Source organism: Microcebus murinus, chromosome 17 (assembly GCF_040939455.1).
Source record: "Microcebus murinus isolate Inina chromosome 17, M.murinus_Inina_mat1.0, whole genome shotgun sequence".
Taxonomy (NCBI): Eukaryota; Metazoa; Chordata; class Mammalia; order Primates; family Cheirogaleidae; genus Microcebus; species Microcebus murinus.
Genome location: NC_134120.1, coordinates 60,265,340 through 60,288,623, shown reverse-complemented (window position 1 = coordinate 60,288,623; position 23,284 = coordinate 60,265,340). Strand labels below are relative to the sequence as shown.

General features: G+C 39.7%; 1 protein-coding gene across 4 annotated transcripts in view; it reads right to left on the bottom strand.

Annotated features, from left to right (window-relative positions):
• The window catches only part of CNOT6 (CCR4-NOT transcription complex subunit 6), a 91,626-nt gene that overhangs the window by 37,976 nt on the left and 30,366 nt on the right, over positions 1-23,284 (bottom strand). Inside the window, exon 2 of one of the 4 annotated variants that reach the window (XM_075993738.1) lies at positions 21,886-21,999. The exons of 1 other annotated variant lie outside the window; for it this stretch is intronic. In XM_075993738.1, the coding sequence (XP_075849853.1) occupies positions 21,886-21,997 (112 nt within the window). In that variant the 5' untranslated portion in view covers positions 21,998-21,999. Of the gene's footprint in view, positions 1-21,885; positions 22,993-23,284 lie in introns of those variants that run through there. 2 more of the 4 variants (XM_075993737.1, XM_075993736.1) reach the window with 2 other exon arrangements.

Here is a 23,284-nt window from a genome sequence, read left to right as displayed (position 1 = left end):
GCACTCACTCTAGCCTGGGCAACAAAGTGAGACCCTGTCTCAAAATAAATAAATAAAGCCTCAAAATACTTGAGCAAAATCTAACAGGAGAAACAGACAAATCCATACAGTTAAGAGATTTCAGAACCCTTTCCTCAATGCACAATAAGAAAAAAAAATCAGAAAAGATATAAGATGACTTGAACACCACTACCAATAAACCAGACCTAATTTTTATTAGAATACTCTACCCAATAATAGCGGAATATGTATTCTTTTCACGGGTGAATGGGGGGTTTTTGTCTATTTTTCCAGTATCTTTTCTTGTTTTCATTAGCATGACAGGAGAAGTAAAATGTAAATGCAGAGATGGTACACTAACTTCCAGGAGTAGATTATTATCCACTAACTTAGAGCAACGTTTAGATGGAAAGCTCCATATAATCACACCTCACCCTAACAAAAAACACAAAGACCGTGTTGTTTGTTCTAACAGAAAAATCAAAGGAGGAAGAAGAGAGATTATTTATATTTGTGAAACATTTGAATGTAAACCAGGTTTTCATGTGGGTGAATGTTTCAAAAAATCACACCATGAAAAATTAGAGATTAAAATTATTCTTTGAATGTATCAATAATTTGAAATATTAAAAAATCCAAATAAATAAGTTTGCATGAGAAGAAACTCCAGTTTTTTATTCTACTGCAGTGCTTTGTAAAATCTGGGGCATTTAAAAAATTAAATCCCGAGTAGAATAAAGGAATCAAGAAAAAAGCAAGCGAGTACAAACTGTTAATACATAAAAACTATTTATTAAGTGCCTACCATGTTTTGTATGTGTTTCAGCCCTTTCCACACAAGAGAGGAGAAGGGTATGACTTCAGAAGCAAAATAGATGCTCTAAATGGAAACATAACTTCTCTGGACTTATGAAGGTTCATTTTAAAAACCTGCAAATTTATATATCACATTTCCCCATACAGAATGATCACAATTCCATCTGCCAGAAGAACAAGCTAGCATCTCCACAAGAAGATAAGGTAGAGGGTAGCCAGAAAGAGAACCAGAAAGTCCGTGCAGAAGGGAAAGGAAGGGAAAAATCAACTCTAAGAATTCACATATAAATAAATCATACATGGGGTAGAGGAGGGAGGAGGACAGAGAGGACTCAGATCCCTACTATGTACCAAAAATAAACAAACAAACAAACAAAAACTGGAGTAAATTTCTAAATACCAAAAACCAGAAAAGTAATAACTCAAATCCCAGAATCCCAAAAAATGGAAATATCTGCCAGGTCTGAATTCATTAAAAAGTAAAATTTCTATATGGTGGAGCCAGCAACATGTATGGAAGCCAAAGAGAAAACATCCATTAATCCAGTCAACTTTCAGCATCTACCATGCTGGCGTGGGAATAGAATGGTAAATAACATGAAGACTCTGCCTATGTGATTTTTTATGTGAGTTCTATAATGAAAGATAAAAGTAAACAAAACAAAAAAAATCAACAGGAAAATAAATGGATAAGAACAGATCACTTAAAAAACAAAGGGTTAGCCACATGAAAAAAAAAAAAAGGTCATTCTTAGTAGTGAAAAACACAAATTTAAACAATAAAATATCAATTTTCACTTATGTGAACAGCAAAATAAAAAGATATATACCCAATACTGACAAGGCTAAAGGGGAAAGAAACATTCATTATGGAGAAGATACAACTATATTTGAAGCCGAACTGGTAATATCTACTAAAATTTTAAAACTCAGTATTCAGCCGGGCGCGGTGGCTCACGCCTGTAATCCTAGCACTCTGGGAGGCTGAGGCGGGCGGATTGCTCGAGGTCAGGAGTTCGAAACCAGCCTGAGCAAGAGCAAGACCCCGTCTCTACTATAAATAGAAAGAAATTAATTGGCCAACTAATATATATATATATATATATAAAACTAGCTGGGCATGGTGGCGCATGCCTGTAATCCCAGCTACTTGGGAGGCTGAGGCAGCAGGATTGCTTGAGCCCAGGAGTTTGAGGTTGCTGTGAGCTAGGCTGACGCCATGGCACTCACTCTAGCCTGGGCAACAAGAGAAACTCTGTCTCAAAAAAAAAAAAAAAAAAAAACACAGTATTCTTTTCCCCAAAACAATTTCATAATTGGTGACTTATCCTATGAAAATACTTGTTCAGGTATGCCAAGATATGTAATGTTGGTAGTAGGGAAAAATTAGAGCATAAATCTTCATTAATATGGCATAATTAATTATGGTTCATTCACAATATTCTCCAGCCATTGTCTTTTAGAATGAAATAGTTATATACACCAATGTGGAAAGATGTAGAAAAAAGCAAATTTCAAAATATTAAAGTGCTCCATCTCTGTAAAAAAAAAACAAATTACAGTCTAAAAGATCAATTACAGGAGTAAAAGAACATAGCATACTAAAGAAAGATAAATCTCTATCAGTAGAACTATGCAATACAAGAAATTAAGGTTGCTAATTTTCTGGGAAAGGTCAATGAGCAAAAGAAAGCCACCTTTTAATAATCTGTTGGTATCTATCTACTTCTTCCCCATAAAACTGTATATATACATAAACACCCCAAAATTTGCATTCACTTTTAAGCAGTTTAGTGGCTTGAGCAGGGCTGGGATTAGCCTGACCTAAGGTAAGAGCCCTGTTTTGAAAGTGATTTCATTCAAAGTACCCAGAATTCTTTAGTGCTAAATACTAGGAGACAGGAGGAATCAATTAGCATTTACACAGGAGTGATTAGCAAACACTAAAAGGACTAGATGTACCTACCTACATTTGAAGATTTAGAAAAAACCAGGAAGGAAAACATCTAGACTGTCTAAAAACTCTTGACATTGTAGAAGAAACAGAGGAATTACAGTTGTTCTCATTATTTGCCAATTCGGTACTTCAGAATTAAACTACTCCCTAAAATGTATTTGTAACTCCAAAATCAGTCATTTACAGACACACGAAAAGTGGCAAAAATGTTTATATGCCCAATGCACATGCTCCCAGTTGAAGTCCAAGAAGGCAACACTCTGCCTCCTTGTTTCTGCTCTCATATCATAAACAAGTATTCTTTTCACTGTCTATTAAGTGCCATGTTTTTTGCATTTTGCACTTTCTGTTGGTGATGTTGATACTCAAATTGGCCCCCAAGCATACTGCTGAAGTGGTATCTTATTTTCCTGAGCACCAGAACATTATGATGTACCTTATGCAGAATATACAAGTGTGAGAGAAGATGTGTTCTGGACCAAGTAACAGTGCAGTTGGCTATGAGTTAAATGTTAATAAGTCAATGATACATATTAAACTGGGTGTCTGTAAACAGAAACAATCATAAAACAAGATCATGTATTGATCAGATGACAAAAATGTTATGACCAGAGGCTTACAGAACTTAATCCTGTATTTCCCCTGGGAGCAATGGTTCAGTTTTCACTAATTCAGTGTTCACAGTGACTTTACAGGACATAATACTGCAAATAAGTAAATCAACTATCATTGGAAAAGGCAACAATTTGAACTTTTCCTAAGTCACAATTCCTGATTTCAGGCTCCTAGCAAGAGAAACTACAACCTCAGGAAAGACTGTGTCCTGAGATCTGCAAATTGGATCAAGTGGGAGAAAAGAGAGATCAGATTAAATTACATGAAGGACATGAAGGAGAACATGTGGCAGATTATTACTTTTTTTTATTTTCACCTTCAACATCGGATCTTATCCTCAGTCATTTCAGTGCAATGGCAGCCCACCTGCACCTAGCTTCTTATTACTGTGTCCCTCCCCAGCTGCCCTGCTGTTAGGGGAACACATCTCTGAATCACCCAGTTCACTGGGATGCCTCAGACCGCAAACCCTGCAGCATTACTGCTTTGCTTTCCTCTCACCAACATCCCCCCAACCAAGTCTCAGCCCAGTGCTCCCTCCACCAGGCTCAGCTTCTTCCCAGGCCGCCTTCCATACCTGCCTGGTGCCTAACCTAGACCTTCAGGGCCCATAGCTGGCCTCGCACCCAAAGCCAGGGAACCCCTACGCCAGGCAGCCACCCTCATCCCTCCCAACGCAGGGCCCAGCTCACCCTGGCCCCACGTAAGCCCAGCCCATGCCCACCCCTCACCCACTCGCTCCCTAGGGCAACTCAAACCCCACTCCCAGGCCTGGTGCTCCTGGGCTCTGCGCCCCTGACTCAAGCAGCCTTTCCTCAGTCCCCTGGCCCCTAAAAACATTCCTTGGGCAGCCTCGTCCCCCTCGACTCTTCACCACCACCACCACGCCAGGAGTGGTTCCAGACCTCTAAAACCCTTCCCCTGGGCAGCCCTCACCCCACAGGGACCCCACTTCACTCTCCCCAGGCCAACTGGTTCCGTCCCAGATCCCCTATCCCGGAGATCCCATCCAGCTCTTCCGGCAGCAGCCCACAACCCGGGCCCCTTGCACACTGGCCACAGCACTTTCCCCCGCCCTCACCAGGCCTGCCCCTCGCCCTGCCGGTTCCTGTCAGCCGTTCCTGTCAGCCTATCAGCCGGGGCTGGCACATGCTGAGAGGACAGATCCACCCCAGCCAGCCAGCTCCTGAGTGGCTCTGCAGACCATTTGGCAAATTATATACCACAATAACGCTTCACTTAAAAATAGTAAAGTTGATGGGTAAGGAAACATACTTAATGCACCAAAGCATGTGTGTTAACAAATGGAAGTTTCAATCCATAAAGGCAAAAACAATGGCGAAGGTACACGAAGAAGAGAAAACTGAGAATATTATGTTAAAATAAATGAACACTGCAGTGTGATGCAAAGAAAAAAACGATGCACTTCAATCAGGGAACTTACATTTTAGTCTGTGCTCTACCACCAAGTAGCTCTAGCATTTAATAACTGTTTGACCCTGGGAAAAGGAAATTAGAAAGCAGAGCAACTAACATCTAAACCACTACACCATCCTGTACTTTTCTAAAAAGTCCAAAGAACTTATTCTTTAAATGGATATGCTTATTAAATAATCTAGGACTGGTGGGATTTTTGTTTTTTTAAGAGATGGGGTCTCACTCTGTCACTCTGGCTAGAGTACAGTGACACCATCATAAGCTCACTGGTGTCTCAAATTCCTAGGCTCAAGCAATCCTGGGCCTCAGCCTCCTGAGTACCTAGGACTACAGGTTCCACACCACCACCCTTGGATAATTTTTCTTATTTTTTTCCTTAGAGATGGGTCTAGCTATATTGCCCAGGCTGGACTTGAACTCCTGGCTTCCAGTAATCCCCTTGCCTCAGTCTCCTGAGTCACTGAGATTACAGGTATGAGCCACTGCACCTGATCAGCACTGTTTAAAGCACCAAAATTCTACTACTTAGATATAATTACCACTACATCATTCTAGGGGACAACATATACAGCAATATAAAAACTAAATTGGAATAAAAATGCAGTAAACTATGTTTCTTTAATGTAACAGAAGGATGAAAAATGATGAAACTATCTTTAAACTTATCCATTAAAGGTTACAATCTTCACAGTTTTAATAACTTCCTCAATGAAAGATAAAAAGACTATTGGTCAGGTGCAGGGACTGATACCTATAATCCTAGCACTCTGCTGAGGCAGGAGGACAGCTCAGCAGTTTGAGACCAGCCTGGGCAAGAACAAGACCCTGTCTCTACTAAAAATAGAAAAATTAGCCAGTGTCACAGTGCATGCCTGTAGTCCAAGCTACTCAGGAGGCTGAGGCAGGAGGATCACCTGAGCCCAGCAGTTTGAGGTTGCTGTGAGCTAGGCTGATGTCACGGCATTTGCCCAGGCAACGAAGTGAAACTGTCTCAAAAAAAAAAAGACTCTCATTTTATTGCTTGAGCCCAGGAGTTCAAGGCTGCAGTGAGCTAAGATTGGGCCACTGCACTCCAGCCTGGTGACAAAGCAAGACCTGTTTCAAAAAAAAGATATTATTTTATACTTCCTTTCATCTATTCATTAATTTTTTGTTGTCAAAAGTTTACATATGTGTGTGTGTGTATATGTGACCCAGCAATTCTACCCCTAATTGTATACCGAAGAGAAATGAAAATATATGTCCACACAAATACTTGTACATGAGTGTTCATAGCAGCATCGATCTTTAAAGCACAAAAGTAGAAATCGCCCAAATGTCTATCAACTAGTAAATGGATAAATAAGATAAGAATAGTCATACAATGTAATATCTATTGGCTATTAAAAGGATAGAGTACTGATACACACTATTAACACAGATGAAACTTGAAAATATTATGCAAATTGAAAGAAAGAAGCCAGTTTCAAAGACCATATAATGTATGATTCCACTTACATGAAATGTCCAGAAGAGGCAAATCTATAGATGAAGTAGATTGCCAGTACTAATGGTCGCACAACTTTGTGAATATACAAAACTTGTGGATTGTACGCATTAAATGAGTGAATTGTATGGTGAGTTATATCTCAATAAAACATATTTGTTATGTTATATACAGAACATACATGTTAACATACAGAACATGTTCACATACAGTAGACAAAAATTTTCATATATAACCATCAGATAAAATAACAGAAGACCCAATTTATAATATGAACAAAAAGATAAAATACCTAGGAATAAATCTAGTAAGTATATTAGACTGAGGGATATAAAAGAACACATGGAAAGACAAATCATAAATCATCCTAATTTATAAAATAGCATAATAAAGTGTCATGGACTAGATAAGCTGATTCTGAATTTCATCATAAATAAAAAAGAATAGCATGGTGTCATCTGTCAAAATCACAAATGCAGGCCAGGCGTGGTGGCTCATGCCTGTAATCCTAGCACTCTGGGAGGCCAAGGCGGGCGGATCGATCAAGATCAGGAGTTCGAAACTAGCCTGAGCAAGAGCAAGACCCCGTCTCTACCATAAAAATAGAAAGAAATTAACTGGCCAACTAAATATATATATATATAAAAAATTAGCCAGGCACGGTGGCACATGCCTATAGTCCCAGCTACTCGGGAGGCTGAGGCAGAAGGATTGCTTAAGCCCTGGAGTTTGAGGTTGCTGTGTGCTAGGCTGATGCCATGGTAGTCTACCCCAGGGAACAGAGTGAGACTCTGACTTAAAAAAAAAATAAAAAAAAAAATCACAAATGCATATAAGCCTTTTACCTATAGATATATTAGCAAAGATATAATAATCTAGGCCGGGCGCGGTGGCTCACGCCTGTAATCCTAGCACTCTGGGAGGCTGAGGCGGGCGGATTGCTCGAGGTTGGGAGTTCGAAACCATCCTGAGCGAGACCCCGTCTCTACTAAAAATAGAAAGAAATTAATTGACCAACTAAAAATATATATACAAAAAATTAGCCGGGCATGGTGGTGCATGCCTGTAGTCCCAGCTACTTGGGAGGCTGAGGCAGGAGGATCGCTTGAGCCCAGGAGTTTGAGGTTGCTGTGAGCTAGGCTGACGCCACGGCACTCACTCTAGCCAGGGCAACAAAAAGTGAGACTCTGTCTCAAAAAAAAAAAAAAAAAAAAAAAGATATAATAATCTATAAAGTTATATACACTACAGCACTGCTTGTCATAGACAACTGACCATCAATAAGCACAATATAAATAAATTACAGTACAAATGTAACAGAAATATTATGCAGCTTAGAAAGTACAGGGCAGCTAGCTATATAGTTACTTAAGAATCTCTCTAAAATAAAATGTTCAGTGAAAAAAAGGACAATGTAGGGATATATACGATATACTAGTTTTTGTACTAAAAATAAGAGGTGTGGAACAGAATAAGAATCTGTATGTGTACATGCACAGAGGAACTCCAGAGAGATGCAAAAGAAACCATGGGTATGCATGTACACATGAGGGCCAAAGAAGACAGGGCTATACAGAGAGAAAGATATAGAGATATGAAGATGGAACCTCCTTCTGCCAAGTCTTAAAAATACATGTGAGAAATTAGTGGAGACAATCAAAAAGAGCAGAGGGAACAATCCTTGGAGATCACATGGGTCAGGAATAGTTTGTACTGACAATTCAAAGCAGAAAAACCGCTTAACTCACAGAACCTGTGTCAGGAAAGTAATACTTAAAAGTAAGCTTTGATGAATCAAACTGTTTCCAAATAATTTAATTGTATATCAAAGGTCAAGAGTATTTCTAGGAATATAAAAATATCTAGCACCCCAAAAATGTAAAATTCACAATGTACTGTGTCCAATCAAAAATTATCAGGCATGCAAAAAGAGAGAGAAATGAATTAAAAACCAACCTAGAAATTGAAAAGATGACAAAATTAGTAAATAAGGACATTAAAAAGTATTATACATGTATTATATATTCTCAAAAAAGTAGAGGGAAAATGTTAGGTAAAGACATGTAAGATATTTTGAAAAACCTATATTTAACTTATAATGATGAAAGAAAACTATACTATTACTAGATGGGATTAATGGCAAATTAGATACTGTAAAGAAAAATGTTAGTAAAATGGAAAACATAGCAATAAAACTTGTGTAAGATATAAAAAAAATAAAGATAAGAATAAAGCAAACATAGCATTAGTAAGCTATAAGACAACTGCAAGTAGCCTAAAATACAAATAATTGTACTTCCCAAAGGGCAGGGGAAGGGAGGCAGAAAAAATTATTTGAAAAAAATAGTGAGCTCAACTATAAACTCAGATCTAAAAGGCTCAACAAAACCAAAGCACAAGAAAAATCAAAAAATAAAACTATACTAAGGCACATCTTAATCACATTGCTTAAAACCAGTGATAAAGAGGTAATCTTAAAGTAACCACAGAAAAGAACACATAAAAGACAGCAGAGTTCTCAGAAATAATGCAAGCAAGAAAACAGTGGAGTAGCATCTTTAAAGTACTGAAAGAGATAAACTGCCAACCTAAAAACTCAATGCCCAGCTAAACTATCTTTCCAAAAGAGGACAACATAAAGACTTTTCCAGGCATAAAATCTGAAAGAAAAAAATCACCAACAGACCTCCATTACAAGTCCTCAGTCAGAAGGAAAATAACAGAAACTTACACTCACAAAGGAATAAAGAACAAGTGGAAATAAAAAACAACTTTTTTCCATCATTCAACTGTTTAAAGGAAAAATAACAATGTATTGTGAGACTGATATCATATGTAGAAGTAAAACACATGACTATGATAGTACAAAGGCCAGCAGAGAAGAAACATAAGTATAGATGCGTCTCAACTTATCACAGAGTTAGTCACAATAAATTCACCATGAGTTGAAAATATCCTAAGTCAAAAATGCATTTAATATAATTAACCTACCAAACATCATAGCTCAGCCTAGCTTACTTTAAATGTGCTCAGAACATTTATTTTTTTTATTTTTTTTTTTTTAAGCAACTTAAACCTATGGAAAGAACATTTACATTAGCCAACAAATGGGCAAAATAATATAACACAAGGCCAATTTTTTTTTTTTTTTTTTTGAGACAGAGTCTCGCTTTGTTGCCCAGGCTAGAGTGAGTGCCATGGCGTCAGCCTAGCTCACAGCAACCTCAAACTCCTGGGCTCGAGTGATCCTTCTGCCTCAGCCTCCCGGGTAGCTGGGACTACAGGCATGCGCCACCATGCCCGGCTAATTTTATATATATATATCAGTTGGCCAATTAATTTCTTTCTATTTATAGTAGAGACAGGGTCTCGCTCTTACTCAGGCTGGTTTTGAACTCCTGACCTTGAGCAATCCGCCCGCCTCGGCCTCCCAAGAGCTAGGATTACAGGCGTGAGCCACAGCGCCCAGCCGACAAGGCCTATTTTTAATAAAGTGTTCAATATCTTAGATAATTATTGAATACTGCACTGAAAGTGAAAAACAATATGGTAGTATGCATACCTGAAGTACAGCTTTTAATGAATGTGTAGTGCTTCTGTACCATGGTAAAGTAAAAAAAAAAAAAATCTTAAGTTGAACCATAATAAGTTATGTCTGTATATTGTTTTAAGACTTTTATACTATATGTGAAATGATATATTACATGATAAAAGATTTATACTATAAACCAGGGGTCCTCAAACTTTTTAAACAGGGGGCCAGGTCACTGTCCCTCAGACTGCTGGAGGGCCGGACTATAGTTAAAAAAAAAAACAAAACTATGAACAAATTCCTATGCACACAGCACATATCTTATTTGGAAGTAAAAAAACAAATGGGCAAAAACAACCACATGTGGTCCATGGGCTGTAGTTTCAGGGCGCCTGCTATAAACTCTAAAGCAGGCCAGGCATGGTGGCTCACGCCTGAAATCCTCACATTCTGGGAGGCCGACACGGGTGGATGGTTTGAGCTCGGGAGTTCGAGACCAGCCTGAGCAAGAGCAAGACCCCCGTCTCTACTAAAAATAGAAAGATATTAAGTGGTCAACAAAAAATATATAGAAAATATTAGCTGGGCATGGTGGCACATGCCTGTAGTCCCAGCTACTCGGGAGGCTGAGGCAGAAGGATCGCTTGAGCCCAGAGTTTGAGGTTGCTGTGAGCTAGGCTGACGCCATGGCACTCTAGCCCGGGCAACAGAGTGAGACTCTGACTCTCCAAAAAAAAAAAAAAAACTCTAAAGCAACCACTTATTAAACAACACAGCTTGTCAACTAAGAAGATAAACTGGAATCTTTAAAAAAGATGCCGAATTGGCCGGGCACAGTGGCTCACGCCTGTAATCCTAGCACTCTGGGAGGCTGAGGCGGGTGGATTGTTCCAGGTCAGGAGTTCAAAACCAGCCTGAGCAAGAGCGAGATTCCGTCTCTACTATAAACAGAAAGAAGTTAATTGGCCAACTAATATATATAGAAAAAATTAGCCGGGCATGGTGGCGCATGCCTGTAGTCCCAGCTACTCGAGAGGCTGAGGCAGCAGGATTGCTTGAGCCCAGGAGTTTGAGGTTGCTGCGAACTAGGCTGACGCCATGGCACTCACTCTAGCCTGGGCAACAAAGCGAGACTCTGTCTAAAAAAAAAAAAAAAAAAAAAAAAAGATGCCAACTTAATCCAAAAGAAGGGGGAAAAAAAAAGAAAAAGGCAAGGCAACAAAGAATAGACAGAAGGAATACAAAATAAGTCACAAGGCAGCAGACTTAAACCTAATCGTATCAATAATTACTGCGGTCCCCAACCCCCAGACCCTGCCTGGTATCAGTCCATTGCCTGTTAGGAACTGGACCATGCATCACTGCCTGAGCTCCATGCCCCTGCCCCGTCCCATGGAAAAACTGTCTGCCGTAAAACTTAGGAACCCGGCCACATAACAGAAGGTGAGCAAAGCTTCATTGTATTTAATAGCAGCTCCCCAACGTTTGCTGGCTCAGGTCACTGCCTGAGCTCTGCCTCCCACTCTCCCAATCACCCATCTGTGGAAAAATTGTCATCCATGAAACCGGTCTCTGGTGCCAAAAAGGTTGGGAACTGCTGAATAACTACACTGAGCACAAATGTGCCTAATGGAACGAACTGAAAAGAGAAAGCAACTGATATACACTGGACAGCACCAATTTGAAAACACCACTGCAACTGGGAGGGATTCACTCCAAGTTAGTAACAAGTGAATATACAGTGTCTATAGTAACTCTGAAATGAAATGGTGGATCAGTCTGGGCCCCAAGGAATCTCCCAGGGGTCCTCAAACTATGGCCTGAGGGCCACATGTGGCCCACCAAAAAAAACATTTATCCGGCCCGCCGGGTGTTTTTGCCGCAGCTGCCTTAGCAGCTGGCTTGTCCCGGGCCCACAGTGCACATGTGTGGAATGTGCACTGCACTCTCCCATGGCCCTCCAATGGTCTCAGGGAGAGTGAACTGGCCCCCTGTTTTAAAAGTTTGAGGACCCCTGCACCAATCAGCCAAGGCCCCACATTGAGAAAAAAGCTTGAAGAATGGATTTAAAATTAGTAGGGCAGGGATAAAAGAGATGAAGGAAAAAGAAGGTCAATGTTAAGTGAGTAAAGGGAATAGAACCACAAAGTCTCAGTAATAAGTTCCCATAGTTGTGACCACGTCTATGAAAACAACAGAAAAAGGAGCTCAGATATTAGAAAACCTACCTGGAGCCTCCTTCTAAAAGTTCTGAAAAACTAAAGTCAAATAAAAATGAGCAACAGAAAAGTGCTTAAGTCAAATCCATAAAAGTTGTATTTCAAGAAGTTATTATAAAAAGAACAGCATACGGACTAGAATAACTCCCTACAGACAAAAGCATATCACAAACATGCCCCCAAAACTATTACCTACTGTTTCAAAATGCAGTAAAAAATACTAAGAAAATCATAGAAGCAATAAAAGAACAAAACTGTTAGAAAAATTCACTAAAGAAAAACTACAAGGAACTTAAAAATGAATAACTATAAAAAAAGAATGCTTTTAGAAAAATAAGAGGACATTTTTTTAAATTACAATTAAACAGTTAAAAGATTTGAAGTCAATCACTTTCTTATATACCAGCAATGAAAAAATGGAATTTCAAATTAGAAACACAACATCATTTACATTAGCAACAACAACAAAAAAAAACAAACAAGAAAGAGTTAGGTATAAATCTAACAAATGTTAAGTACTATATGAGGAAAACTACAGAACTCTGAGGAGGAGCAATATGGCGGACGAGAAAAACCACCAGCCAGAGTGTCTCTGCAAAAAAAGATAGATTTTAGAAGAAATAAGCAAGCAGACAACCACACATTGGACAAGGATCGGAAGGAGGGGTACCTGAGACCACGGGAGACTCCACGGGAGGTAGTTGCGGAGAAGAAATGGAAAAAGAAAGCTGCCGAAAAGCTTGGAGACCAGCGGCAAGACTAGGTGAAGTGGTTAACTTTCCCATCCCTTGCATCTAGGACTGCTGGTGGGCTCCCCAGCGGGTGGAGAGACCTGCGGACACCAGCCCAGAGACGGCCACCACCAGTGAGTGGTAAGCCTGCTGTGGACCTGGCACCAGGCTCCCAACACCCTAGGGGCACCTCCCCCTGCACAGACCCCAGTCTCGCAGCATGCACCATATCACCTCATTCTCCCCTCCCCCTTTCCTATCCTTGGCTGCCGAGAGAGACAATATAGCCACCAGCCGGAGGCACCTCCAGGGAATGGGACCTTCCCTTTTGGGACCCTAGAGCTTACTGAGGGGAACTCAGACTGTGAGCTCTCTACCCACCAGTCCTCCCGGGTGGTGCTGGCACGGTGATCCCAGAAGAACTGGGCAGATTCTGAGGCTGAGAGACATCGACCCAGCCTGGGCTCCCCGTGGGAATTAGGACTGGCACACCTCTCCCTGGTGGGGTCAGGGATAGAATTCCGGCGCCCAGAGGTCAGACCAGTAGAACAGATCCCGTGCACCAGGTCTCGCATTGCCCAAGGGCACAGAAGGGATTTTTGTGAACAAGCCTATTAAGGGGTGTGCACCTTCAGGGGAGGATCAGCATGCTTGAGGGCAACCCTCCTCCCAAAGGGGGCCATGTGCCCAGCCCAGGCTGCAATCTTGCACAGGGAACCTCCCCGACCCACATCACAGCCAGCGGAGACTCCCTGGCATGAGGTCCAGCCTGTTAGTAGAGACCCAGGAGAAGCCACAGAGTTGGGGAGGGTGGAAAGAAGCGAGGCATAATCTGGACTGCAGGTCTCAGACAGCCCCAGCCCCAGCCCCACACGCAGACTTTCTGGCTGAGCAGGGCCATTCTAGCCCCTCCCTGACAGCTTTGCCCAGAAGCAGTGAACACACCTTTGACCCCTGCTAACAGCATTTGTGGTGCTTGAAGGCAGAATCACCCGACCCAACTCCACCCAGACTCACTCCCAGACCAGCCCTCACTGAGAGGGAGAATAAAGACACACCTGGAAGTCCCAGCGCCCCACCCACCACCTGAGGCACTAGAATGCCTCTCCAGAGGAAGAGCTGGCTACAGGACCCCAAAATAACACTGTAGCCTGCTCCTCCCAGCAGGCGTCACCTACTGACAGAGAGGACATTCTGTGCACCCTTTCACCACATCCACTGACTCATCATACAGGGAGTGGTCGAATCTCACCCATAAACACCACCTACTGGCTCAGAGACTTAAGAGGGCATGTAATCATCCAAACGAAAACCTAACGGTAAGAAGCAACAACTGGTCCAGATGGGAAGAAATCAGCAAAAGAACTCCGGAAATATGAAGACTCAAACGGAAAGCACACCCTGAAAGAGGAACACCAGCCCTTTAGAAAAGGACATCAACCAAAATCAGAACGTTAAAATGACAGAAGAAGAATTTCGAACATGGATTGTAAGAAAATTCAATGACTTGCAAGAAAAAATGGATAACCAAGACAAAGAAACCACAAAAACATCTAGGACCTGGAAGAAAAATTCCCTGAAGAAATTGAAATTAAGAAAAATCAAACCAAACTCCTGGAAATGAATCTATTCAGGGAACTACAAAACACAGTGGAAAGCCTCAAGAACAGGGTAGATCAAACAGAAAAAAGAATCTCAGAGATTGAAGATAACACCTTCCATTAAATAAGTCAGTCACAGAGATAGAGCAGACAAATAAGAGAACAGACCAAAGCCTACAAGAGATGTGGGATTGTGTGAAGAAACCTAATGTAAGGGTTATAGGGATTCCAAAAGGGAGAGAAGAAAACAAGCAAGGGTTGGACAAGCTATTTGAAGATAAAATAGAGGAAAATTCCCCAGGCCTTGCTAAAAATCTCTATATACAAGTTCAAGAAGCTCAAAGGACTCCTGGAAGATTCAGTACAAACAGGAAGACACCACGACATGTAGTCATCAGACTGACCAATGTATCAACTAAAGGGGCGCTTCCACGAGCTGTAACACCAACGAAGCAAGTAACTTACAAAGGGAAGCCAATATAACACCAGACCTCTCTACTGAAACCTTACAAGCAAGTAGAGACTGGGGCCTCATTCTCACTCTTCTGAAACAGAATAATGCCCAGCCTAGAATCTTTTACCCTGCAAAACTGGTTTTATACACGAAGGAGAAATACAGACATTCTCAGATAAGCAAAGACTGAGGGTATTCACCAAGACAAGACCAGCCCTTCAAGAAGTACTCAAAACAGTGTCACCTACGGATTAGCACAATAAAGATGCACAAATATAAATCCACTCAAAAGCTAAAGATCAAAGGCCAGATACCACAATGGCTCAAGAGAGAAAACAAAGCAACAAAGTTCAACCCAACAGAATGAACAGAAATCTGCCCCACCTACCAGTTCTCTTCATAAATGTGAATGGCTTGAACTCCCCACTCAAGAGACACAGGGTGGCTGAATGGATAAAAAAATACAAGCCAACTATCTGCTGTCTTCAGGAAACACATATAACATGCAATGATGCAGTTAGACTAAAGGTAAAGGGGTGGAGAACAATATTTCAAGCAAACGGAAGCCAAAAGAAAGCTAGCGTGACAGTGTTGATTTCAGATAAATTAGATTCTAAATCAACAAAAATAATAAAAGACAAAGGTCAGTATATAATGGTGAAGGGTACAGTTCAACAAGAAGACATAACAATTCTAAATATGTATGCACCCAACTTAGGTGCGCCCAGATTCATAAAGCAAACTCTACTCAATCTAAACAAATGGATAAATAACAATACCATAATAGTCAGAGACTTTAACACCCCGCTGACAGCACAGGACAGATCCTCCAAACAGAAAATCAACAAAGAAATAATGGACTTAAACAGAACTCTAGAACAAATGGGCCTAACATTTACAGGACAGTCTAGCCAAAAACCACTGAATATACATTCTTCTCATCAGCTCATGGGTCATTCTCTAAGATCGACCATATCCTAGGACACAAAGCACGTCTCAAACAATTTTAAAAAATAAAATTATACCATGTATCTTTTCAGATCACAATGCAATAAAAGTAGAAATCAACTCTAACAGGAACTCTCATTTCTACACAAAGTCATGGAAACTAAACAACCTTCTGCTGAATGATCACTTCATAAATGTGGAAATCAAAAGATTCTTTGAACTAAATGACAAAGGAGACACAAGTTATCAAAATCTGTGGGACACAGTTAAACCAGTCCTGAGAGGAAAGTCTATTTCCATAAATGACTATATCCAAAAGTCAAAAATACCACAAATAGACAACCTAATGAATTGACTCAAAGAGCTGGAAAAAAAGAATAGACCAACACCAAACTCAGCAGAAAAGTGAAATGATTAAGATCAAATCAGAACTAAACAAAATTGACAACAGGGAAACCATAAGGAAGATTAATAAAACAAAAAGTTGGTTCTTTGAAAATATAAACAAAATTGACACACCTTTGGCTAGACTAATGAAAAATAGAGAAGAAAAATGTCTAATAAGCTCCATCAGGAACAATAAAGGAGAAATTACAACGCATGCCACGGAGATACAAGATATAATTTATGAATATTACAAAAACCTCTATGTACACAAACTGGAAAATGTGGAGGAAATGGACAATTTCTTAGAAATACACAGCCTCCCTAGGCCCAACCAGGAAGAAATAGAATTCCTGAACAGACCAATATCAAGTACTGAAGCTGAAACAGCAATAAAAAACCTTCCTAAAAAGAAAAGTCCCAGACCAAACGGTTTCACACCCAAATTTTACCACACTTACAAAGAAGAACTGGTGCCTATTCTGCAAATATTATTCCACAACATCAAGAAGGATGGAATCCTCCCCAACAAATTTTATATGAAGCGAACATAACTCTGATACCAAAACCAGGAAAGGATGCAACAGAAAAAGAAAACTACAGACTAATATCCCTTATGAATACAGATGTAAAAATTCTCAACAAAATCCTAGCCAATCGAATCCAAGTGCTTATGAAGAAAATAATCCATCACAACCAAGTGGGCTTCATCCCAGAGATGCAGGGATAGTTCAATATATGCAAATCTAAAATGTATTCACCATGTAAACAGAAGCAAAAACAAAGACCATATGATCCTCTCAACAGACACAGAAAAGGCATTTGACAAAATTCAACACCCTTTCATGATAAGAACGCTTAACTAAATAGGCATAGAAGGAGGTTACCTAAAAATGATACAAGCCATATATGACAAACTCATAGCCAACATTATACTGAATGGAGAAAAACTGAAAGCATTCCCACTCAGAACTGGAACAAGACAAGGTTGCCCACTATCTCCACTTCTATTCAACATAGTGCTGGAAGTCCTTGCTATAACAATCAGACAAGAGAGCAGAATTAAGGGCATCCAAATGGGAGGAGATCAAAACTCTCACTCTTTGCTGATGATATGATATTATGCCTAGAAAATCCCAAAGATTCTACCAGAGACTTCCTGAATTGATAAATGAATTCACTAAAGTCTCAGGATAAAAAATCAATACAAACAAATCAGAGGCATTCATATACACCAACAACAGTACAAGTGAGAACCAAATCAAAGACTCAATTCCCTTCAAAATAGCAACAAAGAAAATAAAGAACCTAGGAATATATTTAACTAAGGAGTTAAAAGACTTCTACAGGGAGAACTATGAAATACTGAAGAAAGAAATAGCAGAGGATGTAAACAGGTGGAAGACCATACCATGCTCCTGGGTCAGCAAAATCAACATTGTTAAAATGCCTATACTACCCAAAGTGATCTACAGAGTCAATGCAATCCCTATTAAAATACCATCATCATTTTTCTCAGATATAGAAAAAATAATTTTACGCTTCACGTGGAACCAGAGAAGACCCCGGATAGCAAAATCAATCCTAGGCAATAAAAACAAAATGGGAGGTATCAACTTACCAGACTTCAAACTATACTACAAGGCTATAGTCATTAAAACAGCTTTGACTAGCACAAGAACAGAGACATTGACCAGAACAGAACAGAGAACCCAGATATAAAACCATCCTCATATAGCCATCTAATCTTTGACAAAGTAGACAAAAACATACACTGGGGGAAAGAATCCTTATTCAATAAATGGTGCTGGGAAAACTAGATAGCCACATGCAGAAGACTGAAACAGGACCCACACCTTTCACCTCTCACAAAAATAAACTCATGCTGGGTAACAGACTTGAACTTTAGGTGTGAAATTATTAGAATTCTAGAGGAAAACGTTGGAAATACTCTTCTAGAGATTGGCCTAGGCAAAGAATTTATGAAGAAGACCCCAAAGGCAATCACAGCATCAACAAAAATAAATAATTGGGACCTGATCAAATTAAAAAGCTTCTACACAGCCAAAGAAACTGTCAAGAGAGCAAACAGACAAGCCACAGAATGGGAGAAAACTTTTGGATGCTACATATCTGATAAAGGGCTGATAAATAGAATCTAATTAGAATTTAGGAAAATTAGCAAGGAAAAATCAAACAACCCTATCAAAAAGTGGGCAAAGGATATGAACAGAAACTTTCCAAAAGAAGTCAGAATAATGGCCAGCAAGCATATCAAAAAATGCTCAACAATAAAATCTGTACCCCCGTAATATGCTGGAATAAAAAAAAAAAAAGAAAAAAAAATGCTCAACATCTCTAGTCACCAGGGAAATGCAAATCAAAACCACAATGAGATATCACTTATCTCCAGTAAGAATGGCCTTTATCAGAAAGTCCCCAAACAATAAATGTTGGCATGGATGTGGGGAGAGAGAGAGAGACACTCCTACATTGCTGGTGGGACTGCAAACTAGTACAGCCTCTCTGGAAAGCAATATGGAGATACCTTAAAGCGATACAAGTGGATCTACCATCTGATCCTGCAATCCCATTACTGGGCATCTATCCAAAAGAACAAAAGACACTCTATGAAAAAGACACCCTCACTCGAAAGTTTATAGCAGCACAATTCACAATTACAAAGATGTGAAAACAACCGAAGTGCCCAGCAATACATGAGTAGATTAATAAAATGTGATATACATATACCATAGAGTACTATTTAGCTATAAGAAACAACAGTGATATAGCACCTCTTGTATTTTCCTGGATAGAGCTGGAACCCATTCTATTAAGTGAAGTATCCTAAGAATGGAAAAATAAGTACCACAGTTACTCACCAGCAAATTGGTACTAACTGATCAACACCTAAGTGGACAATATTTATCAGGTGTCGGGCAGGTGGGGGGGAAGGGGTGGGCATATACATAATGAGTGTGATTCGCACCAACTGGGAGATGGATATGCTTGAAGCTCTGACTTGGGGGGGGCGGGCCCAAGGGCAATATATGTAACCTTAACATTTGTACCCCCATAATATGCTGGGGGGAAAAAAAACTACAAAACGCTGATGAAAATATCAAAGAACTAAATAAAGGAAGAGATATGCCATGCTCATGGATAGGAAGATTCACCCAGTAGCAAGAGCATCCCTGGGGCACATGAATTATGGTTTTGAAATAACATTTCCAAATTAAAAGGAAAAAAAAGACTTCTTGGGAAAATGGCATATTCCAGCTTTGATGCAGGAAATAAACAAGATGAGCCAAGAAAACCTTGTCTGCCACATGGTAAGGAGCTATCAAAAACAACTATGGTTCTGTCCAAGAACTCAGTAGTCAATTAAAGAGGTTCTCTCTTAGCCAACAACAGAAAAATTTAAGTATCAGCAGAGGTAATAATTGCACAAGGAATGGAAGCACAAGTAATGGAAACATAAGGAAGCAATTACTTTAAAGTCAGGATGATGGTTACTTTGGGAGCAGGGTAGGTAGTGTGACTGGCTGTGGCATATGGAGAGGGTTCTGGGGAAAGTGAAAAAGCTTTAGTTTTGACCTGGATAGTGGTTACAAGGCTTTTGGGCCTTATAATAATTAAAATATTGCTTGGTTTTCTTTATCTCTGTTTCATTTTAGTTAAAAAAAGAAAAACGCTCCTTAAAAAGTAAATGATAGAGAGTGGTCCAGCTTATCTGGTTACCTTCAAATGGCACAAAGAACTCTCACCCCCAAGCTCTGGAACCAGAACAGCACAGGAGCTAACTGCAGATTTAGGATTCAATGATCTCAGATCCTGATAACTTTTTAAATCACAGGATCTTAAGGAATTGATTCTAAATCATCTATATGAAATAATAGTTTTAGCATAAAATGAATTCAGCCTAGACAATTTCTACACATAGGAGCTTATGTATTAAGTGGCTTTGTTAATTACAAGATCCCACTGTATAGACCTAGTCAACCAATAGTTTTCTCCATGTGGATAGCTGTTAAAGATGACTAAGTGTTAAGAAGGTTACTTTAGAGGAACCTCCTCTTTTCCTTTGTATCTTGTTTACAGAACCTCTTCCCAAAGTTCAGAGTAAGCAGAGAACAGTGACTCAAGATCGCCAAGGAGTTCCTAGAATGAAGTGGAGGGAGGGAGAGAGAAGAATCCCCTTAGCCTCAAAGACAAAATCTCAATGGCCTAAACTAGCTTATCCTGAGGCTGTAAAAAAGGGGAAACTTCTTACCAAGCAAAAGACTTATAATTCACAAACTGCTAATTCAGGCTGACAAAAATAGAGAAAAATACAGATAAATACCAATCCTGCAGAAATTAAAAGGGAAAAGTGAGAGTCATGTGCTTTGAGAGTAACTACTAAATGAGAGAGTGTACTTCTTTTTGGGCTCCTAGCACAAAAGGCCAAATTTAACAGGAGAGAGGAAAACAGAAAGAAATTTCACTGTCTACTACCACACCTACTTTACTGAATTGAACTTGGTTTAATGAAGTCCAACATCCTAGAAATCAGAAGAGGAAAAACAGGAGAGACCCACGTGGGTACTGACTTCTTCTATGGCTACAAAGGAGGGCATTTAAGTTTACTTAAGAGATTAACCAGAAATTTTGAGTTAACAAAGGAGGAATCATTACTTCCTTTCTGCTTCCTATAGCACTTTTATACCTAGACTTGGTAGTTCTATTTTGTCTGTTATTTACACTTGTGTACTACATGCCTTTCACTTCCTAATATGTCATAAGCTCCCTAAGGACAGGGATTGTGGGGTTTTTCTTCATCTATGTATCTTCCATACGCCTGGGCTAGCACCAGATTAAATATTTTACACGTACCATATGCTCAGTATGTTTGCTGCATTAAATTTTTAAAAATAAAGAGCAGTCAGATGAAAGAAGAAAAAATTTGTTCTGTACTATTTCGGAAGGCAAAAATCAGGACAAACTGGAAGGAGCATATTAGGTCAACAGTAACACAAAATTTCTTTAGCACTGTTTACCCTGAAAAGTAATAATATCCCTTCACCACCTTTGAAATATTTAGAAAGAGACTATATGCCCACTGGCAGGGATGCTGGGAAAAGGATGTCTTTGTGTCTGAAGGCTCATGTATTTCTATAAAAATGTCTATGTCTTAGAATATGGCATTCAAGGTGAAGGGGAAATTTGAGATCTGATTCAAACTCTTAAGATTTTGAGTTTCTGATAAAGTTGTCCCCAGAGACACACAAACTGAAAAGCAAATAATTAGGAGAAACAAATCTACTCCAAAATCTATAAAGACCAGCCATTTCCTACTCCACTGAAAATCTATTATTTGATAAAGCAAAAGCTCAATACTACTTTATCAGAGAACTAAGTATCAGAACAAACCACTGGTTTGTTAGCTAACATACCAGCATTTCACTTGTGTTATTTTCATTTCGTCCTTGTCACTATTATCCCTACTTTACAACAGGACCTGGATACTGAGAGAATATGCAACAAGTGGGTCTTGAACTTTGACTCAAATCATGTTCTTTTCATTGAACCCTCCTGCTTCTAAGATAAACTAGCATTTTTTTGTAAAACACAATCATTGCTTCTTTTGTGTACTGGCATTAGAAAACTTAATTTTCTGCCATATCTTAATTTCCATACCATAAATTCATGCTTCCAAGTCTTACCACTTATTTCAAGCTCTGCCCAATGTGACTTCTTTCCATTTGCTGCTTCCTCAGAAGACATAATTGTGTACATCCTCCGAGGGTCAGGGGGCTCGTATTTTTCTTTGGGCATGCCTGTTGAATCAAGAAAAGAAACCAAGTGGTATTCTGAAGAACCAAATAAAAATAACACCACCCTTTTAAAGTAGACACCCATATTATGAATCACACTGAAAGGAACTAAGGGCTCCTTGGAGAAATGGATGATTTCAAGTTCAGGACAAGACAAACACAAACAACCTTAGGCACTATCCAGGATGCTCCAGTTATGGAGGAGGCAGGAGCTAGCTTTTAAGCTTCCACTGGCCAATAATAAGACAATTTGAACATCACAAGAATAACTATAATTCACTGAGTCATTCTGAACTTCATGAATTCATAATTTTAACTAAAAATTAACCAACTTAGTAACCTGATAACTTGAAAGTAATAGAAAAGAATCAAGCATTTATCCTGCATTTCTGGCAGAAACTAGATGAGTAAATGTTCTTAACAGAATTCTAGCTAATAAATGCAAAAGGAGTTACGCTATTAGAAAATAATTATTTTATAAGCTCTAATAAAATAATGGATCTGAGCAATGATCATCAATGGTTAATAAAACCACTGAGGAGAAGAAAAATCAATGGAAAATTTTTAAATGGATCGTTAGGCTAGAAGACCTAAAGTAAATGATCAAGCTCATCACTAGGACAACAAGTCATTACGTGCCTTCTGAGGAGATGCTATATGAAGTACCAACACACTATTTATGCCCTTGGCCCTTCACCAAAAAAGTAAAAAATTGAAGCGGAATCAAATCAAACCTCTCTAGATCTGGCATCAGTGTTAATTACAGAAAGTAAGGGCTGGGCACAGTGGCTCATGCCTGTAATCCTAGCACTCTGGGAGGCTGAGGCGGGAGGATCATTCGAGCTCAGGAGTTCGAGACCCGCCTGAGCATGAGTGAGACCCCATCCACTAAAAACTTAGAAAGAAATTAGCTGGACAACTAGAAAAAAATATATATAAATTAGCCAGGCATGCTGGTGCATGCCTGTAGTCCCAGCTACTCGGGAGTGTGAGGCAGAAAGATGGCTTGAACCCAGGAGTTTGAGGTTGCTGTGAGCCAGGCTGACACCACAGCATGCTAGCCCAGGCAACAGAGTGAGACTGTCGAGAGAGACAGAGACAGAGAGAGACAGAGAGAGACAGAGAGAGAGGAGGGGAGGGGAGGGGAGGGGAGGGGAGGGGAGGGGAGGGGAGGGGAGGGGAGGGGAGGGGAGGGGAGGGGAGGGGCCTAGAAGAATATGTTAAAAACAATACTCACAGGACACAATAATGTGAATATACTTAATAGTACAGAAGTGTACCTTTGAAT